General features: G+C 49.3%; 3 protein-coding genes across 3 annotated transcripts; 1 reads left to right on the forward strand and 2 right to left on the reverse strand.

Annotated features, from left to right (window-relative positions):
• Window positions 1-11,586: 11,586 nt before the first annotated feature.
• On the forward strand, window positions 11,587-15,997 carry LOC119382041 (uncharacterized). The gene is made up of 4 exons (XM_037649779.1): window positions 11,587-11,819; window positions 13,546-13,733; window positions 14,259-14,462; window positions 14,974-15,997. Exons 1-4 carry the CDS (start codon window positions 11,587-11,589, stop codon window positions 15,330-15,332), a joined length of 984 nt encoding a protein of 327 aa, XP_037505707.1. The 3' UTR covers window positions 15,333-15,997.
• Window positions 15,998-16,058: 61 nt separating this feature from the next.
• LOC125756153 (uncharacterized) lies at window positions 16,059-16,826 on the reverse strand. Its single transcript, XM_037649226.2, has 2 exons — window positions 16,745-16,826; window positions 16,059-16,546 (listed from the first exon to the last, which is right to left on the reverse strand). Exons 1-2 carry the CDS (start codon window positions 16,806-16,808, stop codon window positions 16,152-16,154), a joined length of 459 nt encoding a protein of 152 aa, XP_037505154.2. The 5' UTR covers window positions 16,809-16,826; the 3' UTR covers window positions 16,059-16,151.
• On the reverse strand, window positions 16,808-17,579 carry LOC119381384 (uncharacterized). The gene is made up of 3 exons (XM_049412982.1): window positions 17,031-17,579; window positions 16,846-16,952; window positions 16,808-16,814 (listed from the first exon to the last, which is right to left on the reverse strand). Exons 1-3 carry the CDS (start codon window positions 17,499-17,501, stop codon window positions 16,808-16,810), a joined length of 585 nt encoding a protein of 194 aa, XP_049268939.1. The 5' UTR covers window positions 17,502-17,579.
• Window positions 17,580-19,086: the final 1,507 nt, after the last annotated feature.

Here is a 19,086-nt window from a genome sequence, read left to right on the forward strand (position 1 = left end):
AAAAAAAGCGCAGGCTCGATTTCACAACCATGAAATTACGATAACTAAGTAAGGTATTTGTAACGCCGGCTGTGTACAATTGCCACCACCCTATCAATAAACCTGTATCATCATGACATGGTGTAAACTGTCGTTGCAGTACTGCTATGGTTCTGTGAATATGATACAGTCCGTTTTTCTGTATTTTGGGCCGAGAACATGCAGTTCAAGACACATCCACCACTAGCACAAAATAATCTACCGGCGAGGCATTCAAACAACTCTGCCACCAAGAATCTCTTGGGCACACCAGCACTGGCAAATCTCTTGCTGTGACTGGTACTGTCAACGCGAGAGTCTAGAGTTCGCCTATGTGGGTGTTTTACAGCGAGAGCTGTTATGATAATATTTCACCGGCCGTTTTTGGCACCGTAGTTGTCCGCCGCCGCCGGTGTCCGTAATCAATATTGCTCGAAATAAGAAAAAAAATTCCAGAATGGAACGAGGTTCGAACCTGGGCCCTCTGCGTGGGAGCCCAGTATTCAACCTCTGAGCCATGCCGGTGCTTGAAACTCCTTTGCAAAAAGGTCCTATACAGGCTTCATGTCGGGAAGGAACCACATTAGCATATGCAATATAGCGTGTTAGAAGAGTAAAATAGCACCAAGCGTCACACAGCGCGAATTCTGTAACCAGGCGTCACACAATGAGAATTGCGTAAGGAGTAGGTTGTTGAATCATTCCAACCCATTACAAAGGTCTCTGCCATAATTCTTCGTCGTCATCAGGCACAGCATCAACAAAGTTCTCATAATGCCTTACATGCGTTTAGCAGGTGCCACGGCTCTGCGTAGAATGACGAAAAATGGCACAGTGCCTGCTGCCCTACTTCTCAAAAAAACAAGGATTTATAGCGTAGTGGGTTCCTCGCAAGTGCTCTTGTATTGGTTGCCAAGCAAGCCCATAAGCGCATGATCCATTTCCTCGGGGTCTCAGTAAAATTACAATGATTTATAGCGTAGTTGGTTCCTCGCAAGCGCACTTGTATTGGTTGCCAAGGAAACCCATAAGCGCATGATCCATTTCCTCGGGGTCTCAATAAAATTACAATGATTTAGAGCGTAGTGGGTTCCTCGCAAAGGCACTTGTATTGGTTGCCAAGGAAGCCCATAAGCGCATGATCCATTTCCTCGGGGTCTCAGTAAAATTACAATGATTTATAGCGTAGTGGGTTCCTTGCAAGTGCACTCGTATTAGTTGCCAAGGAAGCCCATAAGGGCATGATCCATTTCCTCGGGGTCTCAGAAAAGTTCTTCGCCCCCCCCCCGTCTCTCTCCCTCGTCAACGTATGTTATACAGCATGACGGGAGAGGGAAATAGCGACCGGCGTCACCAAATGCAAATTACATCACTGGTGGGCCGTTTAAAGCTTCCAACCCATTACAAAGGGCTGAGCCATAATTCTTCATCGTCATCAGTCGTTGCGTCGACAAAGTGCACATAATGCCTTACAGATGTGTAGCTGGTGCCTCGCTTCTCCGCAGAATAACGAATAATGACTTAGTAGGTGCTCCCCAACTTCACAAAAATTGTGATTTATGGCGTAGTGGGTACCTTTCTAGTGTACTTGTATTGTAGCCCCAAGACAGCTTACAACGGGCTCTAGAAACGACGCTCTTCCAGCTTTCGCTGTGACTGTGCTGCGGTTTCAGCGCAGGCCTGGCGTTTTAGATGCGACGTATCTTAAGGCGGAGCTCAATCCGGTGGTGGTGGTGTGCGGCGTAACCACCATTACTGCGCATGCGCATACCCTCTCCACACACCTCTCCACTCACCCCCTCCCCTCTCCAAATTCCCTCTTAACTTTCCCTCTCCCCTTCACCCCACCCCTCCCCCTCTCCACTTCCCTCCCCTTCCCCTCTCCACTTTCCCTCCCCCCTCCCCTTTCCACTCTTCTTCTGAAACGCGGGCTAGGCATGCCGAAATTCTCTCCTGCCCAACGCCGCTATGAGATCGAGCGCATGCGCGTCCCCTCCGCTTCTATCTCCTCTCCCACGCTGCCCCCCTCTCGCCCGCCTGTCGACCGCGTTCCCCGCTCGCCCTGTGAGAATTAACGGCCAGGCTAGATGGAAGATACGACGCGCGTAGCGTCCTTCTTCGCGTTCCACGACGCGAGGTCGGTAGCATGACCAACGAACGCCAACGGAACGCGATCGTGCAAGTGCTCCCGCTTCGCATCGCCTCATGGTCCCCTTTAGCGGGAGATGGTGTAATTTTTTTGAAGAAGCTAATATTGAGGCATCGTGAGAAAGTTTAAGTGTTCTTTCATGTGGGCAATTTCATTTGATGTGTTTAGCCACTCCATATGCAACCTTCCTAAATCAAGAGTGGTAAATTGACGATCTTCCTTAGAGCTACACTAAAGAGAAACAATTGATCGATTTAAATTGGTCAGTTGTGCTCTGAGAACTCTAATGTCGTTAATTTCGCCATCATAGGTTTATTATTGGAGAAGAAATAAAGTTCCAAATATCGCACCACGGCTGTGATTACCCGCGGAAAAACCTGTGTGACTACAAGGCGCGTGGTGCAGAGCCATTTCGAAAGACACGAAAGCCATGGTCTAAGTACGAACACCACGGCAGCTGAGGCGTAAACAAAAGTATACTCCTCAGCTTGGAAGTACGCCGAATGGGACGGCCGCAACAGCAGCGCTCAGCCGGAGCTAATCGCGAATACCACGCTCTGGAACCTTCGCCTCCTAAACAGAAAATAAGGATAATAATTAAACAATAAACTACCGGGCGAACGAGGACAGCAAGGACAAGCCACGCGACGGCCTTATTTTGGCAAGGCAAGCTGGATTCCTCTGAAACCATCGCCGCCTAAACCGAAAATAAGCATAATTTGAAGTAAACAGCATAATATTCAAGAAAGAAAGAAAGCAAACAAGAAAAAATTACACCATTTCCCGCTAAAGGGGACCATGAGGCGATGCGAAGCCGGAGCACTTGCACGATCGCGTTCTGTTAGCGTTCGTTGGGCATGCTACCGACCTCGCGTCGTGGAACGCGAAGAGAAACGCTACGCGCGTCTTGTCTTCCCTCCTGCCTGGCCGTGAATTCTCACAGGGCGAGCGGGGAATGCGGTCGACATGCACGCGAGAGGGCGGCAGCGTAGGAGAGGAGAGAGAGGGGGAGGGGACGCGCATGCGCAGTTGCTCATCGCGGCGTTGCGCAATAGCGAATTTCGGCATGTCTAGCCCGCGTTTCAGAGGTAGTGTGGAAGGCGGATGGGATAAGGGAAGTGGAGAGGGGGAGGGGAGAGGGCAAGTGGAGATGGGGGTGGGAGAGAGGGAAAGGAGAGTGGAGGAATGGTGGGGGAGTGGAGAGGAGGTGTGTGGAGAGGGTATGCGCATGCGCAGTAGGGGTGGTCACGCCGCACACCACCACCATCACCACCACCGGATTGCACTCCGCCATAAGATACTTCGCATCTAAAAGTGTTGTAACTGCAGTTCGTGCCACTAGCAGAAGATAGAAAAAAATGAAAGGAAATTATTACGAGAAGTCACAAAGAACTAAGCAATAACGAAAATAAAAGAAAAAATTCAAAACATTAAAAACTGACAACAAGGAGTAGTCTTTCAGCGTCGGTATACATACATGCCTCTCATATTAGTTGTCTCAAGAAATCGCCAAATCAAACCCGCGTACAGCTGCGGCCGCATTTTGCTTCATACACTGCTGTACTGGTCAGAAATTATCGAATGAGCCAAAGGTCACTAAGTACTTACCAAGGCAGCAGTATCAACATAGAAGAATCGAGTTTGTCCACCAGCAATAACGTAACCGCCATCTGAAGATTATGAACTTTTTTTTCGGACATTCCCCCAGTTACAGGAACACTTGATAACTATAAGTGACGGTTTAACACGCAGCTACTAAAGCGGAGTCCCCTTGACTTCATGCGACGCCTTAAGGTCAGCTTGCGGTAGCGATAAATCTGTGCATCGGTAATTTGTAGTTGCAGTGACCTCCCAGAGGAGCCCGTGGCACAGTGGCGATCAAGCAACAAGTGCCATGATAGGCTCCAGCATGTGCGTGGTTGGCAGTCTTCGGCAAACTATTTCATGAAGACTGATCATTGGGCATGTCTGTGTGTGCTGACCCGTTGAATGTATGTATAGATGTGTCCGCACGATTCGGATAGGGTAAGATCTCTGAGACGAGAAACCACTTTTGTTCTATTGTGCGTTTGAGCCATGACAATGCGATGTTGCGCATAGGAACAAATGTAACAATCAAGCTTCGATTGCAGATTCCACGCTGACACACGGGTGAGGTGTATCATTGCTTGTGGCCCTGTATACAAAATGCGCAGGTGTTCATCAAATTTATTCGTATCCGTCTTTAGCATACTTAAATGAAATTTATCCAGACAAATCACCCCACGCCGCCTGCACAGCTTGTGGGCAGGCCGCTACATTAGCTCACATTCTCTGTGAATGCGGTTCGCCCGGCCCGACTTGCAGGAAGGCAGAGTGAGATGGGCTTTTGCGTCGTGGCTATCGATAAGAACGTCAAAGTCGCTAGTTCGTCGTCTTGCGTTGCGGTTAAATCGAGGTGACGGATCGGGGTTACGTCGGGTTGTTCCGCTGCTTCTACGTGGTGTCGTCACGTCTTCTACGAATCGTGAATTTCCGTCGCCAGGACTCCGTTCGCCTTGTGGCGTGTCCTTAAAGGGCCCCTCACCAGGTGACATAACGAATTTTAGTTAGACATTGGAAGTTGTTGCGAGCCCAATAAGGAGCATTATGCCAGAAGAATTTTTCTAATCGGTCCGATGGAAGCCGAGAAGAACAATAATTTGTAGCGGCGCGAAACCATGATGCGAGGAGGTGAGCTGCAAACCCTTGCCGCTCGCCCCGTGTAGCCTTCACAAGCCAAATCCCTTCCCTGCCCTCTTCGGCACGCGAGCGGGAGGATCACATAACGCATACGCATGAACACGTCATGTGCACACAATGTCACGAACGCATGACGTGCCCGAACTAGCCCGAGCCCCCGAGACGCGAGCGGTGTTGTGGCGGCGTTCTTTGCGCTTCGTCTCTGCAAGTTATGCCGAATGCGCCCTCGCCGATCACTTGGCTTTCAACCTAATACTGAACACAAAAGCTGCAACATTTGTACGGACGCCAGACTAGCGGTGTGCCGCATGAACATCTAGTTAGACGCGGGAGGATAAATGAGCCTAATAAGCGCTGGAACGCGGTGGAAAATCGTTGTAAGGGGTGGCGTCTGCACGATGCGCAAAGCGCGAGAACACGAACGCGTGCAAAGCGGAGGCAGATTAGTCTCGAATCTCGCTGCGATTCGCAGTAAAAATTAAAAAACGACAACGCACACATTCTGTGTGTGTGTTTTATTATTGTTCTCAAGTTTTATTCATCCATTCAAGCAACAAATTACGCAAACTACACGTCGTGTGAAATATTTATCGCAGTGTCACGTGCTACTGTTGGCGACGTCAGAGCACAGTCGTCTACGTAGAGGACCGACGTCACAGCACTACCATCTACGCAGCGCCATTCTCTCATGTACGTCATCCCCTCATTCTCCGGGCGCGCGGCCGCGAGAAGAAGGGCAAGCAGCGTTCAGCTTGAAATTTGACCCATTTTTCTGCGGCGCGTAGCGTTGCAAATTTTGGTAGACGTGATCGTGAACGCCCAGTGTATGCATTGCGCTAGTCAGCTCAAAATTGCCAAACCTGGTGAGGGGCCCTTTAAGGTGGCGGTTCCACTACCACCATCTTGCCAATAGTTCGAAAAACGACAACAAACGACGCCACTCATCCACGTTTGCAGAAAGCGAGAAAATTGCGCGCGCAAGTATGGTCAGCGTCGCCTCGCGCGTGTTTTATATGTTATATGTCGCGCTAGGTGACGGAAATCGGCCGACAAAAAGCAAGGAGCACAAACGCGGACGGCGTCTTTCACCTACAATCGGGGCCAACTGTTGGCGTCGTTTCAACGACATGACGATAAGTGCCCCAGTTTGTAAGGACAAACGCTCGCTTCCTATTGCAGCCCTTGAGAAAGGACAGCGCAGCGTCTAAATACAATCGCTTGAGAACAAAAGAAAAAAAAACACGCACACACACGCACACTGGTGCGTACAACAGCGTGCACTCACACACGCACACACACACGCTCTCACCCACACGCACGCGCTACGCTCTCACTAACGCACTCACTCACATAATATAATGTGCCTCAGTGAAATAGTATTGAAAAAAACATCAATCAAACGCTTCCCAGCGTTTCAGTGGAATTGCATGGCCGCTATGTGGTTCATTTTAGCGACCGTGCCAGTGACTTTTATAGCATCGCGCGAGCGCATGTCTGTTGTGTGTGTGTGTGTGGGGGGGGGGGGGGGGGGGGGCGTGCTTTTGCTTATTACAATTGGAGGAGGAAAAAATGGACAGACAGATTTCAGCAAATTATAATTCGAGAGTTATCTGCGAAATTTCATCCTCTCAAACTGCAATAAACGGTTACCAAAATAAAGTACATCTTGATGACCAGTTGAACACATGACTACCACTAATTACCGGAGTTAGAACCTCCTAGAACACATGCTTCTGCCAGCGAGACGTCTGACAATGAATGCGTTTGCGTGAGGAAGAAGACAATGATTTTTCCATGTGAGGCATGATTTTTTTTCTCTTGGGAACAGTAATAAACCAAGATGGTTTGTGCGTTGGAGGGCAAGACACCCCGTTATTTTCGTCTCTTTGTTCTCATTTGTAACCTTTCGCGACGCTGTGCAGGCGCGTTCGTGGTCGTCTCGCACGAGCGTTTACAACGATGAAAGCCAGGCGCTGGACGCGCGTACTCACACATACTGCTGACTGAACTTCTTGTATAGCTTCCACAGCGTTGCATATATTGTATGAAACTGAGTGTAGGTACATCGGCCAGCGTAGGCGTGCACACGAGGGGGCTGCCCCCCCCCCCCCTTTGGGAGGGAGAGAATACAACATTTATTGGTAGAAATAAGTCGCTATTGGGGGTGGGCCTCCTAGTCCGGAAGACCATTGGCTCTTGCCGCCGCCCGGGCACGACGGTCGACCAGGGCTTGTTGCTGCACTGGGTCAGAGCTGGACAGGGTCGCCTTGGGCGCTTACATGACCGGTCATGTAGGCTTTTACAGAATCCAGTTTTTATTTATGCTTGTTCTATAAAAGAATGAATACACTTATTTGTTGTGGAAATCTGTGGTTTTCCTTTATTTTGACTTACAGGCACCATCGACAAGTTTTTCATTTAGGTTGCCGCAAAAGGTTTTCAACAAAATGTTCGTCACTAGCATATGTATCGGCACTATTTTGTTCATGCGGCCACTCTCACGTGCGTCTAAGTCAGGTTATTCTTCGTTGACCAGACATTGCACTGTCCGGCTTGTACTTTGCTACGAACTAGTTGTTATCCGATCATTAGTAGTAGTTCTGGCTACGCAGCAAGCCGCTTTACGACAAAGTAGCAGTGCGCAACAGCGTTATCCCCCTCCCCCCCCCCCACTAGGTAGAGTAGTCCTCCTCAGTCGAACTGTTTCCTGACACCGTAGCGCTCATTAGTGGCAAAGACAGTGATCGTCTTATCCGAAGTGAGTGCGTCTTTTCACAAAGCACAATATAACTTTTCCAGGGTCCCGTACATTGAATATTCTGCCACGTTGACTAGAACGTTCTGCATCTTCAACAAAGTCTCGCTTCTGTCGCATCGTTGCAACTAGGACGTAATTACCTGATTGGGTACAACTTACCACTACTGGTCAGTGGAAGTTGTCGGCACAGTGCTCGACAGGCATATTTTGAAAATTCCGGCAATGACAAGCTTTCATACGTTCACCATCGTGTCCCCTTTGAAGCGGCGCTACATACGTATCATTCACACGGCATGTCAGCGTCCTTCCTTTCACAATTTCGAACCTCACAGGCACGAAAACACTCAAAGGAACGCGCAAAACACAAGCAGCTGAACCACAAAGAGATGCACATTACTAAAGACGTGCCGGGGAACACTGGTTCTAAGAACGCGTGACGAACGCGCAATCTTCCTGCACACCGCAACCATTTGCCGCTTGATGAGACCGCCCCACCTGCTGACGTGGGGCGAGTGGAAAGGGTTTATCACTAAGCCTTCCTCCTTGTACGGTTGATGTTTGTTACGCGCGGCGACTAGACTAGAGTGTACTAGAATATTTTGAGTGGCGCAACCGGCTGCCGTGGAGCGGCCCATTTTGCGTAGAAAATAGCGGTGGCGCTGCAGTCGACTACTCTTGAAAGGGTCCCCCGGCATTGCAGGCGGCTGCTTGCCGGTGCGTTTCAGAGCCGGTGAGATAAAACAAAAAGAACGTAGAAATGGACGCTCCATCGCAACTGAACTAGAGTGTACTAGAATATTTTGAGTGGCGCAACCGGCTGCCGTGGAGCGGCCCATTTTGCGTAGAAAATAGCGGCGGCGCTGCAGTCGACTACTCTTGAAAGGGTCCCCCGGCATTGCAGGCGGCTGCTTGCCGGTGCGTTTCAGAGCCGGTGAGATAAAACAAAAAGAACGTAGAAATGGACGCTCCATCGCAACTGAACTAGAGTGTACTAGAATATTTTGAGTGGCGCAACCGGCTGCCGTGGAGCGGCCCATTTTGCGTAGAAAATAGCGGCGGCGCTGCAGTCGACTACTCTTGAAAGGGTCCCCCGGCATTGCAGGCGGCTGCTTGCCGGTGCGTTTCAGAGCCGGTGAGATAAAACAAAAAGAACGTAGAAATGGACGCTCCATCGCAACTGAACTACATTGACGTGCCGGCTATAACAAATATGCGCCGTGCGAGCCCCTGGCAGACTGGAATTTTCTTTTTTTTTTTGGAGCGACGCTTCTTAGGCCCGCACCCCGCCATCGAAGCTCTAGATGCGGCGCCGGCGCGAAAAGCCAAGTGAAACGCCGCGCGCGGCGCAAGAAAAAAGAAAAACACGGCGCGCGTCGCGCAGCGCAAATAAACAGTTTCAAAACGTACATGGTCGGTCGCGTTCCATGTCTACGGAGCTTCGCTCATCGGTTGTATTCGTACACAGAACTGCTGATTTTCTTTTTTCTTTTTTAATTTTTCATTTTTCTTTTTTTTTTACGACGCGCAAGATGATTGTACATTGTCGTGCTGTGGTGAAGCGCGACAATAATGCAGTTCTAGAAAACGCTGTTGTTAGCCTGCCGTTTCTTGAAATTTGCTCTAAGCATAGCTTGAACTTGCATGCAACGTATACACCGTTAAGCTCAGGGATTTCACGCACTGCCCACGACGTCAATGGAACGGCGAATTTGTGCAGGTCTTCAACGGAGGCGGCTTGAACTTCAATACAGTGGCTAGGCGGGCTTGTTGGTATGTACACATAGTTATTCTAAAACAGCGCACAAACGGCACATGTGTGTCCCGTTTGTGCGGTAGTGTGGTACCTTTCATGTCCCGTTTGTGCGCTGTTTTAAAATAACTATAGGAGGCGGCTTGCTCAGAAGCAAAGCCGACGACCACACTCCCCTTTCACCGCCTTCGTTCGCAGTAGCGACTGTTGAACATTCGTCGGGTGACGTCGTTTCATTTCACTGTGATCGTCAGACGCAAGCTGGCTCCGTTTTGTCCGAGGCCGCGGTGCCGGTGTTGTCTTGGAGAGATATGACTGTGCATTCGGTAAAATTGTCGGCACCGCGTCAGGTCGAATAGACGGCTTTCCTCTCGGCACTCGAACTTCCGCTCCGTTAGTTACATGCACGTATAATCTCTCTTGATGAAGTGAGGCTCAAATTCACGCACAGCGCAATCGGCACCGAGGGGCTTGTCAAGTCGGCAGAAATTACTTTCCCACAGACAATTTGTCGCTCTTTATCATCGGGAGTATGGTGCCTTGACGGACGCTTTCTCCGCGCATCGACACACACTAATTGGGAGCTTTAAAAAGCGATATCTTGCGGCCTTGGTTCATGCGGGCGTACACAGTCTTGCACCCGAGCGCGTAGCAGTGATTTAAACGCTGTTCCTTTTTTTTTTATTTTGGTCACTGATGCGCGGCGCAACTCGCAGACGCGAACGCAAGCGAGTCGGCACATGCCAACTTTCCTCGGCGCGGCCGGGCAAGAGGGCAGACGCGCGCGTTCCTTCATTTACGCGTGTCGCGTCCCCGGCCGTCTTCAAGATTATGCGACGCCAGCGCCGCCGCTACTTTCTTCAAAAGAGGGGACACCGGTTTGCATGGTGCGCCGGCTTTGGTTGCGCCACTCAAAATATTCTAGTACACTCTAACTAGACTTAGCTAGTGAAGCAAACTATGAGGCCTGGATATATAATTCATGCCTGTTCTAGCCGTTTTATTATGTTTAATTGCGCCACTTTTGGCGAACGCTTGAACTCGCATAAAGCAACTTGATGTTTCATTTCATAGATGGAGCTACCACCAAAAAACTCCTGTGAGACTTATGATTCATTAAAAATATTTTGTTTGAAGCACTGAGTGGTCAAGTTAGTGAGCACAAGTAGATAAAAGACACAATATGCATCTACTAATGTGCAATACTCGTTGGCAATTAGCGTCTAAAAGAAAAAAAAAGCGAGTTTCTACGGGACTGGTCAGCAGGAAAATTACGTAAATTCACTGCTGTCTTGCAGGTTCCCTAATAAAGATAAAGGAATTTTCTCTTCATAGAATCATAGAAAGGGCCTTGCTTCTTCATTATGTAGAAGTTCACAGTAGCAGCTTGTATAGTTTTGTCGCTTCATCGGTAATGCGTGACCAAGTACAGCCATAAACTGCCGCATTGACACAATATTAATTCATCAAGTTTTCGTCAGAACACAAAGCAACTTCGCATGGAAAATAAGTGTAATGTAGTCTACGTAGCCACTAAATATTGTTGTTCTGCTTTGAAAAGTAAAAACGATATTCTCACAAAAACTTTTAATATTTTGCCCATTTTCATTGGAGCGTAAATAAATTACTAATTATTTTATGGCTAATGTCTCTTCATAGAAACCTTAAATAGCACTTCTTCTAAAGGCACAGTAAATTTCGTCTTGTTATGTTGAACAGTTTCACCGTACTGGCCGTACAACGGAGGCTTGTACAACGAAAATGCCTTTTGTTGCTCACACTATTTTCATTGCTATTAGGTAACGCTTCCGAACAGGCATTAACACCAGGTGTCATTAGGAAGCGGAGATCATAAGCTTTCTGAATTATTACAATTAATATTTATTTGTCAAGCGCAGCGAGCACAGTGTGTCCGCAAACAATGCGTAAAATGCGGAGGGGGGTTCGCCGGAGTGGGACCGCCACCTTAATAGAGAGTTTTAGTACTGCGTACGTATCGTACGTGGCGGCGTTGCGTACGTAAGGACGCCACGTTTTGCGCAGTGCGCATGCGCAGACCGCAACGCGCACGTATCGCGTTACGTACGTGGCCGCTACGTACGCACGCATGCGATGCGTGCGTGCGTACGTATGAGGTGGTCGCGCCGCTCTCGAACACGTTCGCGACAGCGCGAGACTTCGTTTCGCAAAATGGCGGCATCAAAGGCGAGCACCGGCCGGCTGTACTTTTCCATCGCCTATGATTTGGCACTTCTGCGCGAAGTAAACGCGCACAACCCATTTCAAGATCCTTCGCGGTGGGAAGGCATTGTGAAGAACATGAACTTTGCTCTGGGAAAAGTGTTTAGTGCGCGCGCCTTGCGCGAAAGGCTGGACCTTCTGTTGGCACAGTTCATCGCAAACGACCGCGCCAGCCTCAGAAAGTGAGTACTCAAGTTTTGATACCTCACGATGTGCTTCGTATGTCGCATGCGTACTTTTAAAGTGAAAGCTTTACCACGGCCATGGCTTTACTGGCCTAGACGAGCGAGTTTTGCTGTGTATCTCTGCGTTGCGTTCACGGTGTAAGATATCGTGGTTGCGTTGAAGCGAAGAACGGATACCCCGTGACATGTCGCGGGAAATTTAGTTGTGGCGTTGCAATTGTGCGCGAACCTACAACGAACGCGTTCGTCGGATCCTCTGTGTAAACCTCTTCGAATGCCTTTACTCAGCGTCCGAGGTGAAACGCAAGGAGCGTTGCAGAAGAGTACGCGAGCGCGAGCGTTTGAAGCGTGTATCCACACGACGGACTTCTCCGCGGAAATCTCTTCCGCGGACGCGCCGGAGAAAAAAAAAATGTCGGCACTGTCTGAAGCGAGAGCTGCCCGCTTCGAATCTTTAAGCGCTTCGTCGCGCATTGCGTGGGCTGTTAGTCCCAAACTGACGATTGTGTCGGCTTTAGGTTTGTGTCCTCAAGCTTCGCCGGCAACGTATTCATGACAATTTGGTACTGTTTCCGAGCGCCGTACTCGTTTTCTGAGAGCTGTAGGCTTAGCGACTGCCTCTATTGGCAGAACATGAGCTCGGTGATCTGCGATAGCTACCAAATCTCAGAGGTCATAATAATGTGCGAATGCTTGCTTGTTCCTTTTTTCTCTAGATGGCGCGAGCAGTGTGAAAGTCTGTGAAAACACATTTATTGCTAGCAAAAATATTGAAGGTTTTTATGCTTCCGTCTATGGCGCAGAGTTTCTGTTAAGTTGAAGATGGAGTTCGACAGAAAGCGACGATTAGCTGCAATGGCTGTTGCTTTGTCAGAATTAGACGATGACGCGTTCTTCTTTCCTGCAAAAAGACCTTGTTGGCAAAAGGAATACATCACTAACAAATATCTGGGTATGCAACACCAACTGTACCGTGAGCTTTTGGTTAGCGACACCGAAGAATTCAGGAGGCTGCTGCGAGTGTCAAGAGAGCAGTTTGTTCAGTTGCTGTCGTGCGTGGGTTCTCGCATAGAACGACAGGACACCGTGATGCGGCTTCGTCGGCTAAATCTAGGAAACAAAACGAAAAAAAAAGAGCAGCGCTTCTTGCCAGACTTATAACCTTACCATTGCCGTTTCGTTTTAAAGCTTTCGCTTGCATAACCGGGCCTAGCCGAGCTAAACCGCAGCCATTTTTTTACGACCCTTTTACGTGTCTATTTGTACGATTAGGCGGGTTTTCATGTCAAAGGCACTGCCTTCGTGCGAAGCCCGTCGCGGCGATTCGTGTAAAACACGCGTAGGCAATGCTTGTGCCTCTATCATGTGCTCGCGGAGGCTCCACCATTGGTCAGGCGCTTTGCGCGCGCCGCTTAAAAGGCAGGTTTCCGGGCTCGCGTCTCAGATGCCGCTCCGCTGTTAGATTGAAATCGTTGCCATGTGAAACAGGCCGTCAGAGCCCTGATCGAAATGGGCGCCGAATATAGGTTACCCTATGTACAGCTGTGCTCTTTGCAGTACAAATGGCGCATAGTTTTATTAAATACACAGAAATAGATGAAGATGTCTACGTATTCGGATCTTCAAGTTATTCATGAATCGCATAAATTTAATTCATACTGATCAACTTCTCGACGTTGCCACGGTCTTTTCAAATTTTAACAGCTGACTGTGTTACTTCTAGGTCTGGAACCGAAGAAGAGTACGAGGAAAAAGAAAGGCTGCTACAGGAGATATGCAGCCTCGCAAAAGACTTCGGCTACAAGGTCAAAAGCCGCAAAGCGCAGTCCTCTGCGGGTCAGAGGGTCAGTGCGGCTGTGACCCGCGACACTGCCGCTGCTACGTTGGTGCCAGCGTCGCAAGTCGCCTTCGGTACGTAATGACACAGGCAACCGGTAGCTATTTTGAGCAACGGGCTGAATACCAAAGGATGGCAAATGCAATTGAGAACGACAGAGTTATTTGAGTTGAAGAAGTTAAGTTCGTAGGCACAATATTCAACCAGCACGCGCAGGACAGGGAAATTATTCGGAGGGGCCTTCCGTCCTGATTTGGACATATAATGGGCTGACGATGGTGGGGCTAAATGTCATATGTTCTGGGAAATGTTATTGTGCCGCTTATCTATAATGTCAGTCATTATACATAAAGCTGTGTGAGTGATGAAAATGTACGTATGCGAAAGGTAACTACGCGCAGGGGTAGCTCCTGTGCACGCTTTTCGCTACTATCTATTGATAGCATGGTTTCGCAGCTTTCATTAAGTACTAAGAGCAAATCTAACGTTAGTAAATGATTGCACTTCACATATATGCCCCTGTGAAGTAAATGTTGAATAGGAGCAATGCTTCTGAAACTGTATGATTGAAACACAATCTACTGTATCCCACTGCCCAGAGCCACTCAGCGCAGATGCAAGTTGTGACGACGCATCTCAAAGTGCTGCAGACCTGCTGGAGAGAATTGTACAGGGCACCGACATAGCCGCAACACCTGGCCCCTCGGACGAAACCACGACCACTGCTAATAACCCGCGGCAGGAGGCATCAACGAATGCGGACGACAGGCCCGATACTGAAGGAGCTGCCCAAGTTGTGCCTAGTAAGTACATAGCTGCATTTTACAACAAAATTCATTACTTTGCTCATTACTGTGTAATCATTACCATGCAGCGGAAAAAGTGAGCACACTTGACTGGTTCTCACTCGACCACTGCAGTGACATATAGCTGGGCTCACTGCAACTCACACAAGAAATCCCACTGCGCAGGCAGCCCGTGACTTGACGACAAAAAGATCACTCGTGCACGCTTAGGTGAACAACAGGGAACGGACTCTGTTATTTCTTTATTGGGACTAATCATCAAGTTCAACACATTCATGTTTCAACCACTCTGGCCAATTGACCGCTACTCTGTTTGAAATCGATGGCGCTGAGTGACTAGACTAACGATTTAAGCAACGAACTAGCATTCATATTTCTGTCAGTATCAAAAAGCTTTTGTACACCTAACAGAATTTAGTCTCCATTTTCTTTGTCACTGATGCTCGTTGCCGCCTGGTTTGAAATAAATAATATTGCCAACTAAATGCAAATGAATTTTATTTTACAGGAAGACGCAGGGCTCAAGCAGCGACGGCTAGTGCGGACTATGAATTCATCGAGAAGAGGTGGAAACACGAGAGGGCCCTGAAAGAGAAGGAGCACGCGCTTGAGATGGAGCGTCTGGCCGTCGAAAAGCTCCGAATCGAGCGAAAGCAACAACGCTCTGAGAAAAGGCACGCGCTGAAACGAGAGAGAACTGAAAGAGAGCTGCAACTGAGAGAGCGGGAAATGGAAATTCGCGAACGCCAGCTGCAAGCACAACTCGACGAAGCGAGCCAAAGAGAGCAACTGTCGAGATTCCACAAGGCTACTCAAGACGCGATACTCAAAATTGTAGAAACGATTTGTGAAAAGTTGGCAAAGTAAAAAGCATGTAAATAACATTCGGCTGGGTTGACAAGAACGCAGACTAAATAATGTAACAGCGCTTGTGGCTGGGCCGGAAATCCAGCCCGCGACCTCAACCTTAATTTTATTATGGAAACATTTCAGTGTTGCTGAGAAGACACTTCGAGATTGTACACCTGAATTATTACAGCAGAAGAACCGACATTTGGGCGAGTTGGATTGCGTTAAACATGATGAGTGGTTTTCAGCGCAAACGGCGAAACACAAAGAAGAACGAGGAAAACGAACACCAGCGTTCGTGTTCCTCCTCCTTCTCTGTGTTTCGTCGTTTGCGCTGAAAACCATTCATCATGTTTAACTGAATTATTACAGTTGTACATTTTTGCAATAATCTGCCTTAAATGTGCTTCATGTGCAATACGTCTTTTTTTTCCTTTACTGTGTCAGAAATGGCGACACACAGGTTTCTGCCTGATGGCCACACATGTCACCAAACTTTTGACTCTACTATTCACTGGCAAGCAGACCTCGTCATTTTCGCATCACATTTGTTTTTAAATTGTTCGTGAAATTAGAGCTTCATAAGATGAAAGCCAGCTGCTTACGTCTTTCTCTTGAGTGTTTATTAGTTTGTTTTTTTGTTTCATGTCAACAATTTATGCTTGACAATAAAGGAAGAGAAACATTTATTTTATGAGTACACATGGTTTATTGCAGCGTTACAGTTATGCGCAAGGCCACGCTTGGCCTGGATTTTGAAACGTTCTTGTGGTGGTGGTCTCGTACCGTTACACAAAATAGTTAATTGAGGTTTATATAGGTCACATTGCACTGCACTTAATGACTGGCAGGGCTCAAGTAATCTTGCAGGCAAGGTGGCTGCACATCAAAATATGTGGAGACTTGGTTACCATACATACAAGCATGGCAGTTGGTCAGGATAACAGCAACTCTGTACATGCGTGGTACGGCCTGTAGTAGTATCTTTTGGTTTTTTTTAAAGTCCACAAATGCAAATTCTGAGATAATCTTTCCGAATCCCCACTCAACGGCCTGTCTGACCGCACTCATGGATGAATTGAACTCTTGCTGGGTGGCTGTCAATGCTGCTCCTCCGTAGGGCTTCATAAGCAGTGGGCGGAGAGGATAGGCTGGGTCGCCGTATATAACGAATTCCTTGTCCAGTGTCAATGCTTCCAGCTTTTCATACAACTGGCTGTCCCGAAGAATGCCTGAAAAGAATGAGTTCCATCTAATTAATCATTCTTCAACGCATTCAACACAATTCAACTGCAAGAACAACGAGTACCCGCATACTTTGCATGATTGTCATAAAATGACTGTATCTGTGTATGTGGAACTGAATGACGAACGGTCCGAGCAGGTTTCCTTGAACGTCATGTATAACGTTCTGACGGAACATAACTCACCAGCATCATGCCTTCGTCCCGGGTATGGTCCATCCAGCTGGCAGATGAGCCCATTTGGACACATCAAAGACTGGTATTTGAGCACATGTAGCCTCTCGTGCCCGGAAAAGTAGAGGCGCTGGTCTTGCGAGGGTCGGCATATGGGGCGCGCTGTACCGTCGATAAACGCCCAGCAGTTGCTCAGAGGAGCACCTTTACGATGAACAGCCTGGGGCAAACAAATATCAACATGAGAACGCGCACTAATGTGTTCAACCTCGAAGGGATAAACAAAAATATAAATTACCTCGCTCATAGCTTCCAAGTCCGAATGTTTGAGCCACGGGTGAATGGTCATATTGCTCAGGAGGCAACCGAAGTTCTTTTCGATGTGGTAGAGTACTTTGTTCGATACGCTCGACACCACAGAATAGTGACGTCCAAAGTATTCTTGCAGGTCACACAGCCTGTTTGGATAGGCAAGCCTCCGGAGACATATGCATAGGGCTTCTGTGGCCGTTACCCTCACTCCTTGGGCACTAGTGATGTACTGCGGCATCTTCAGGGCACGCACGAGCACTGGAAAGTCAGCTTTTTCGAATCGAAACTGTCGTCGAAAACAGTGGCTCGACATTGAGTCCAGGTTCAGTAGGCCACCTCGCGATGCATACACCCGACGCCGCGGCGGTTCTTTCTCCCGCAGCATGAGTGCCTCTATGTCCTCCCAACTCAGGTACGCCAGGCAGTAGGGGTCCCAAAGAATACTTGACCTCACCATTGTCGAGGAGAGATCGCTGCACCTACCGCACGGCAGGTGAGAAAGCGCGAAAGTTTGGCGCGCGCGCGCGTTCACCGTCCGTTTTAAGTGGCTACGGCTACGGTAGCGTACTACAGCGGCTAAAAATATGGCCATAATCCAGCTAGCACACTTGGATTGGCTCAGCTTGGCCGTCAACAACACGTACTTCTATATTGATCTACCAGATGGCGCAACACGCTTCACGTTCGTTACGTACGCGGGTACTACGGCGTACTAAAAGCCCATTTGTGGCAAACGACGCCACGTAACGCAAGGCGCTTGCGTGATGCGTACGTAGCACCATTCCGCAGTACTAAAACTCTCTAATGGCTCATTCACACTGGGGAATCCGCCGGCCACAGCGACCGGAATTCGCGCGCCGCCGAAATTCCACATTGTTCACATTACTTAGCAACCGCACCGCCGAAACTAGGGCGTCTAGTTGTCATCGTCCCTTCGCGCGAAGGAACGCTGGCTTTGACGCGCTCTGCGTTGGGTACGCGTTTCGTTATGGCGAAGCGCATAAACAGGAGCAGGGTCGTCGAACTGCTGGGCCTGCTGCAAAGCTACTTTCTGGCGATGTCTGACGAGGTGAAACATGCATTCGCTGAACAATAGAAACGACGCACGCAGTTGTGGTTGGTTCGTCCTGATTTGCCAGACGCGAGAAGCTTGGCCGAGCCGAGATAATGTTACCCGTTTTGCGATATCGCGATGATGCTAATCGCGACAACACTTGGCAGTTGTCGAGAGCTACAGGATGATTACGAAAGACTTCGCCGTTGCTGCGGGCTTCTACGACTCCGATATCGCAAGCGCGCCGCAATTTTTCGAATGTTCGACTCGCGTTCCGATTGGTTCGCGGTGAGGGAATCCGGCGGCAGCTGCCGCAAAAATCGGTCCAGGACCGATCGGCGCGGAATGGGCTTTTCCGGCGGATCTCGCTGCCGCCGAAGCGGATTCCGCGCGCTCTCGCCGCCGAATGTCTCAGTGTGAACGCGCCATAAGACTTCGTCATTTCATCGTCGGCGGCGGCGGAAGATGTGCGGTAGTTCGTCGTACAGCAACCGCATATCCATCGGTTGCCGCCCTTACTTCTCCGGATAAGGGCTCGCGGATCGGCCCTGAGTAGGGCCGGTGTACTGGCGGAGTTGCGGTGAGATGTAGCGGCCGGGCGACGGCGAACGGGAAGGTCGTCGGGGTGTCCACTGCGCTATTGCGAGGTAGTGCGCAATGTCGTGTGGTCGTTCACGCCGCTTTGGGTGGGCCGCGTTCATGGCTAAACCACCCAGTCCCACTGTCGGAACATGCAGTGGTGGTAGGTGTGGCCAGCTTCGCCACAATGGTAGCAGACTGGGCGGTGGTCGGTGCCCGCGAAACGTCGGCGTTCCTAGGGGTGTAGCGCTGGTCGACAGGTGGCTGGTATGACGTCGGTGGTGTCGACGGCGGTGCCTGGCGGCGGAACCACGGCGTTGCGGCCTTTTGACGTGCACGCAGAGGGGAATCATTACGACGCACAGCAGCGTAAAGGCGCATTCACACTTGAGAAGCGAAGAGAAAGCGA

This window comes from Rhipicephalus sanguineus, chromosome 2 (assembly GCF_013339695.2).
Source record: "Rhipicephalus sanguineus isolate Rsan-2018 chromosome 2, BIME_Rsan_1.4, whole genome shotgun sequence".
Lineage (NCBI taxonomy): Eukaryota > Metazoa > Arthropoda > Arachnida > Ixodida > Ixodidae > Rhipicephalus > Rhipicephalus sanguineus.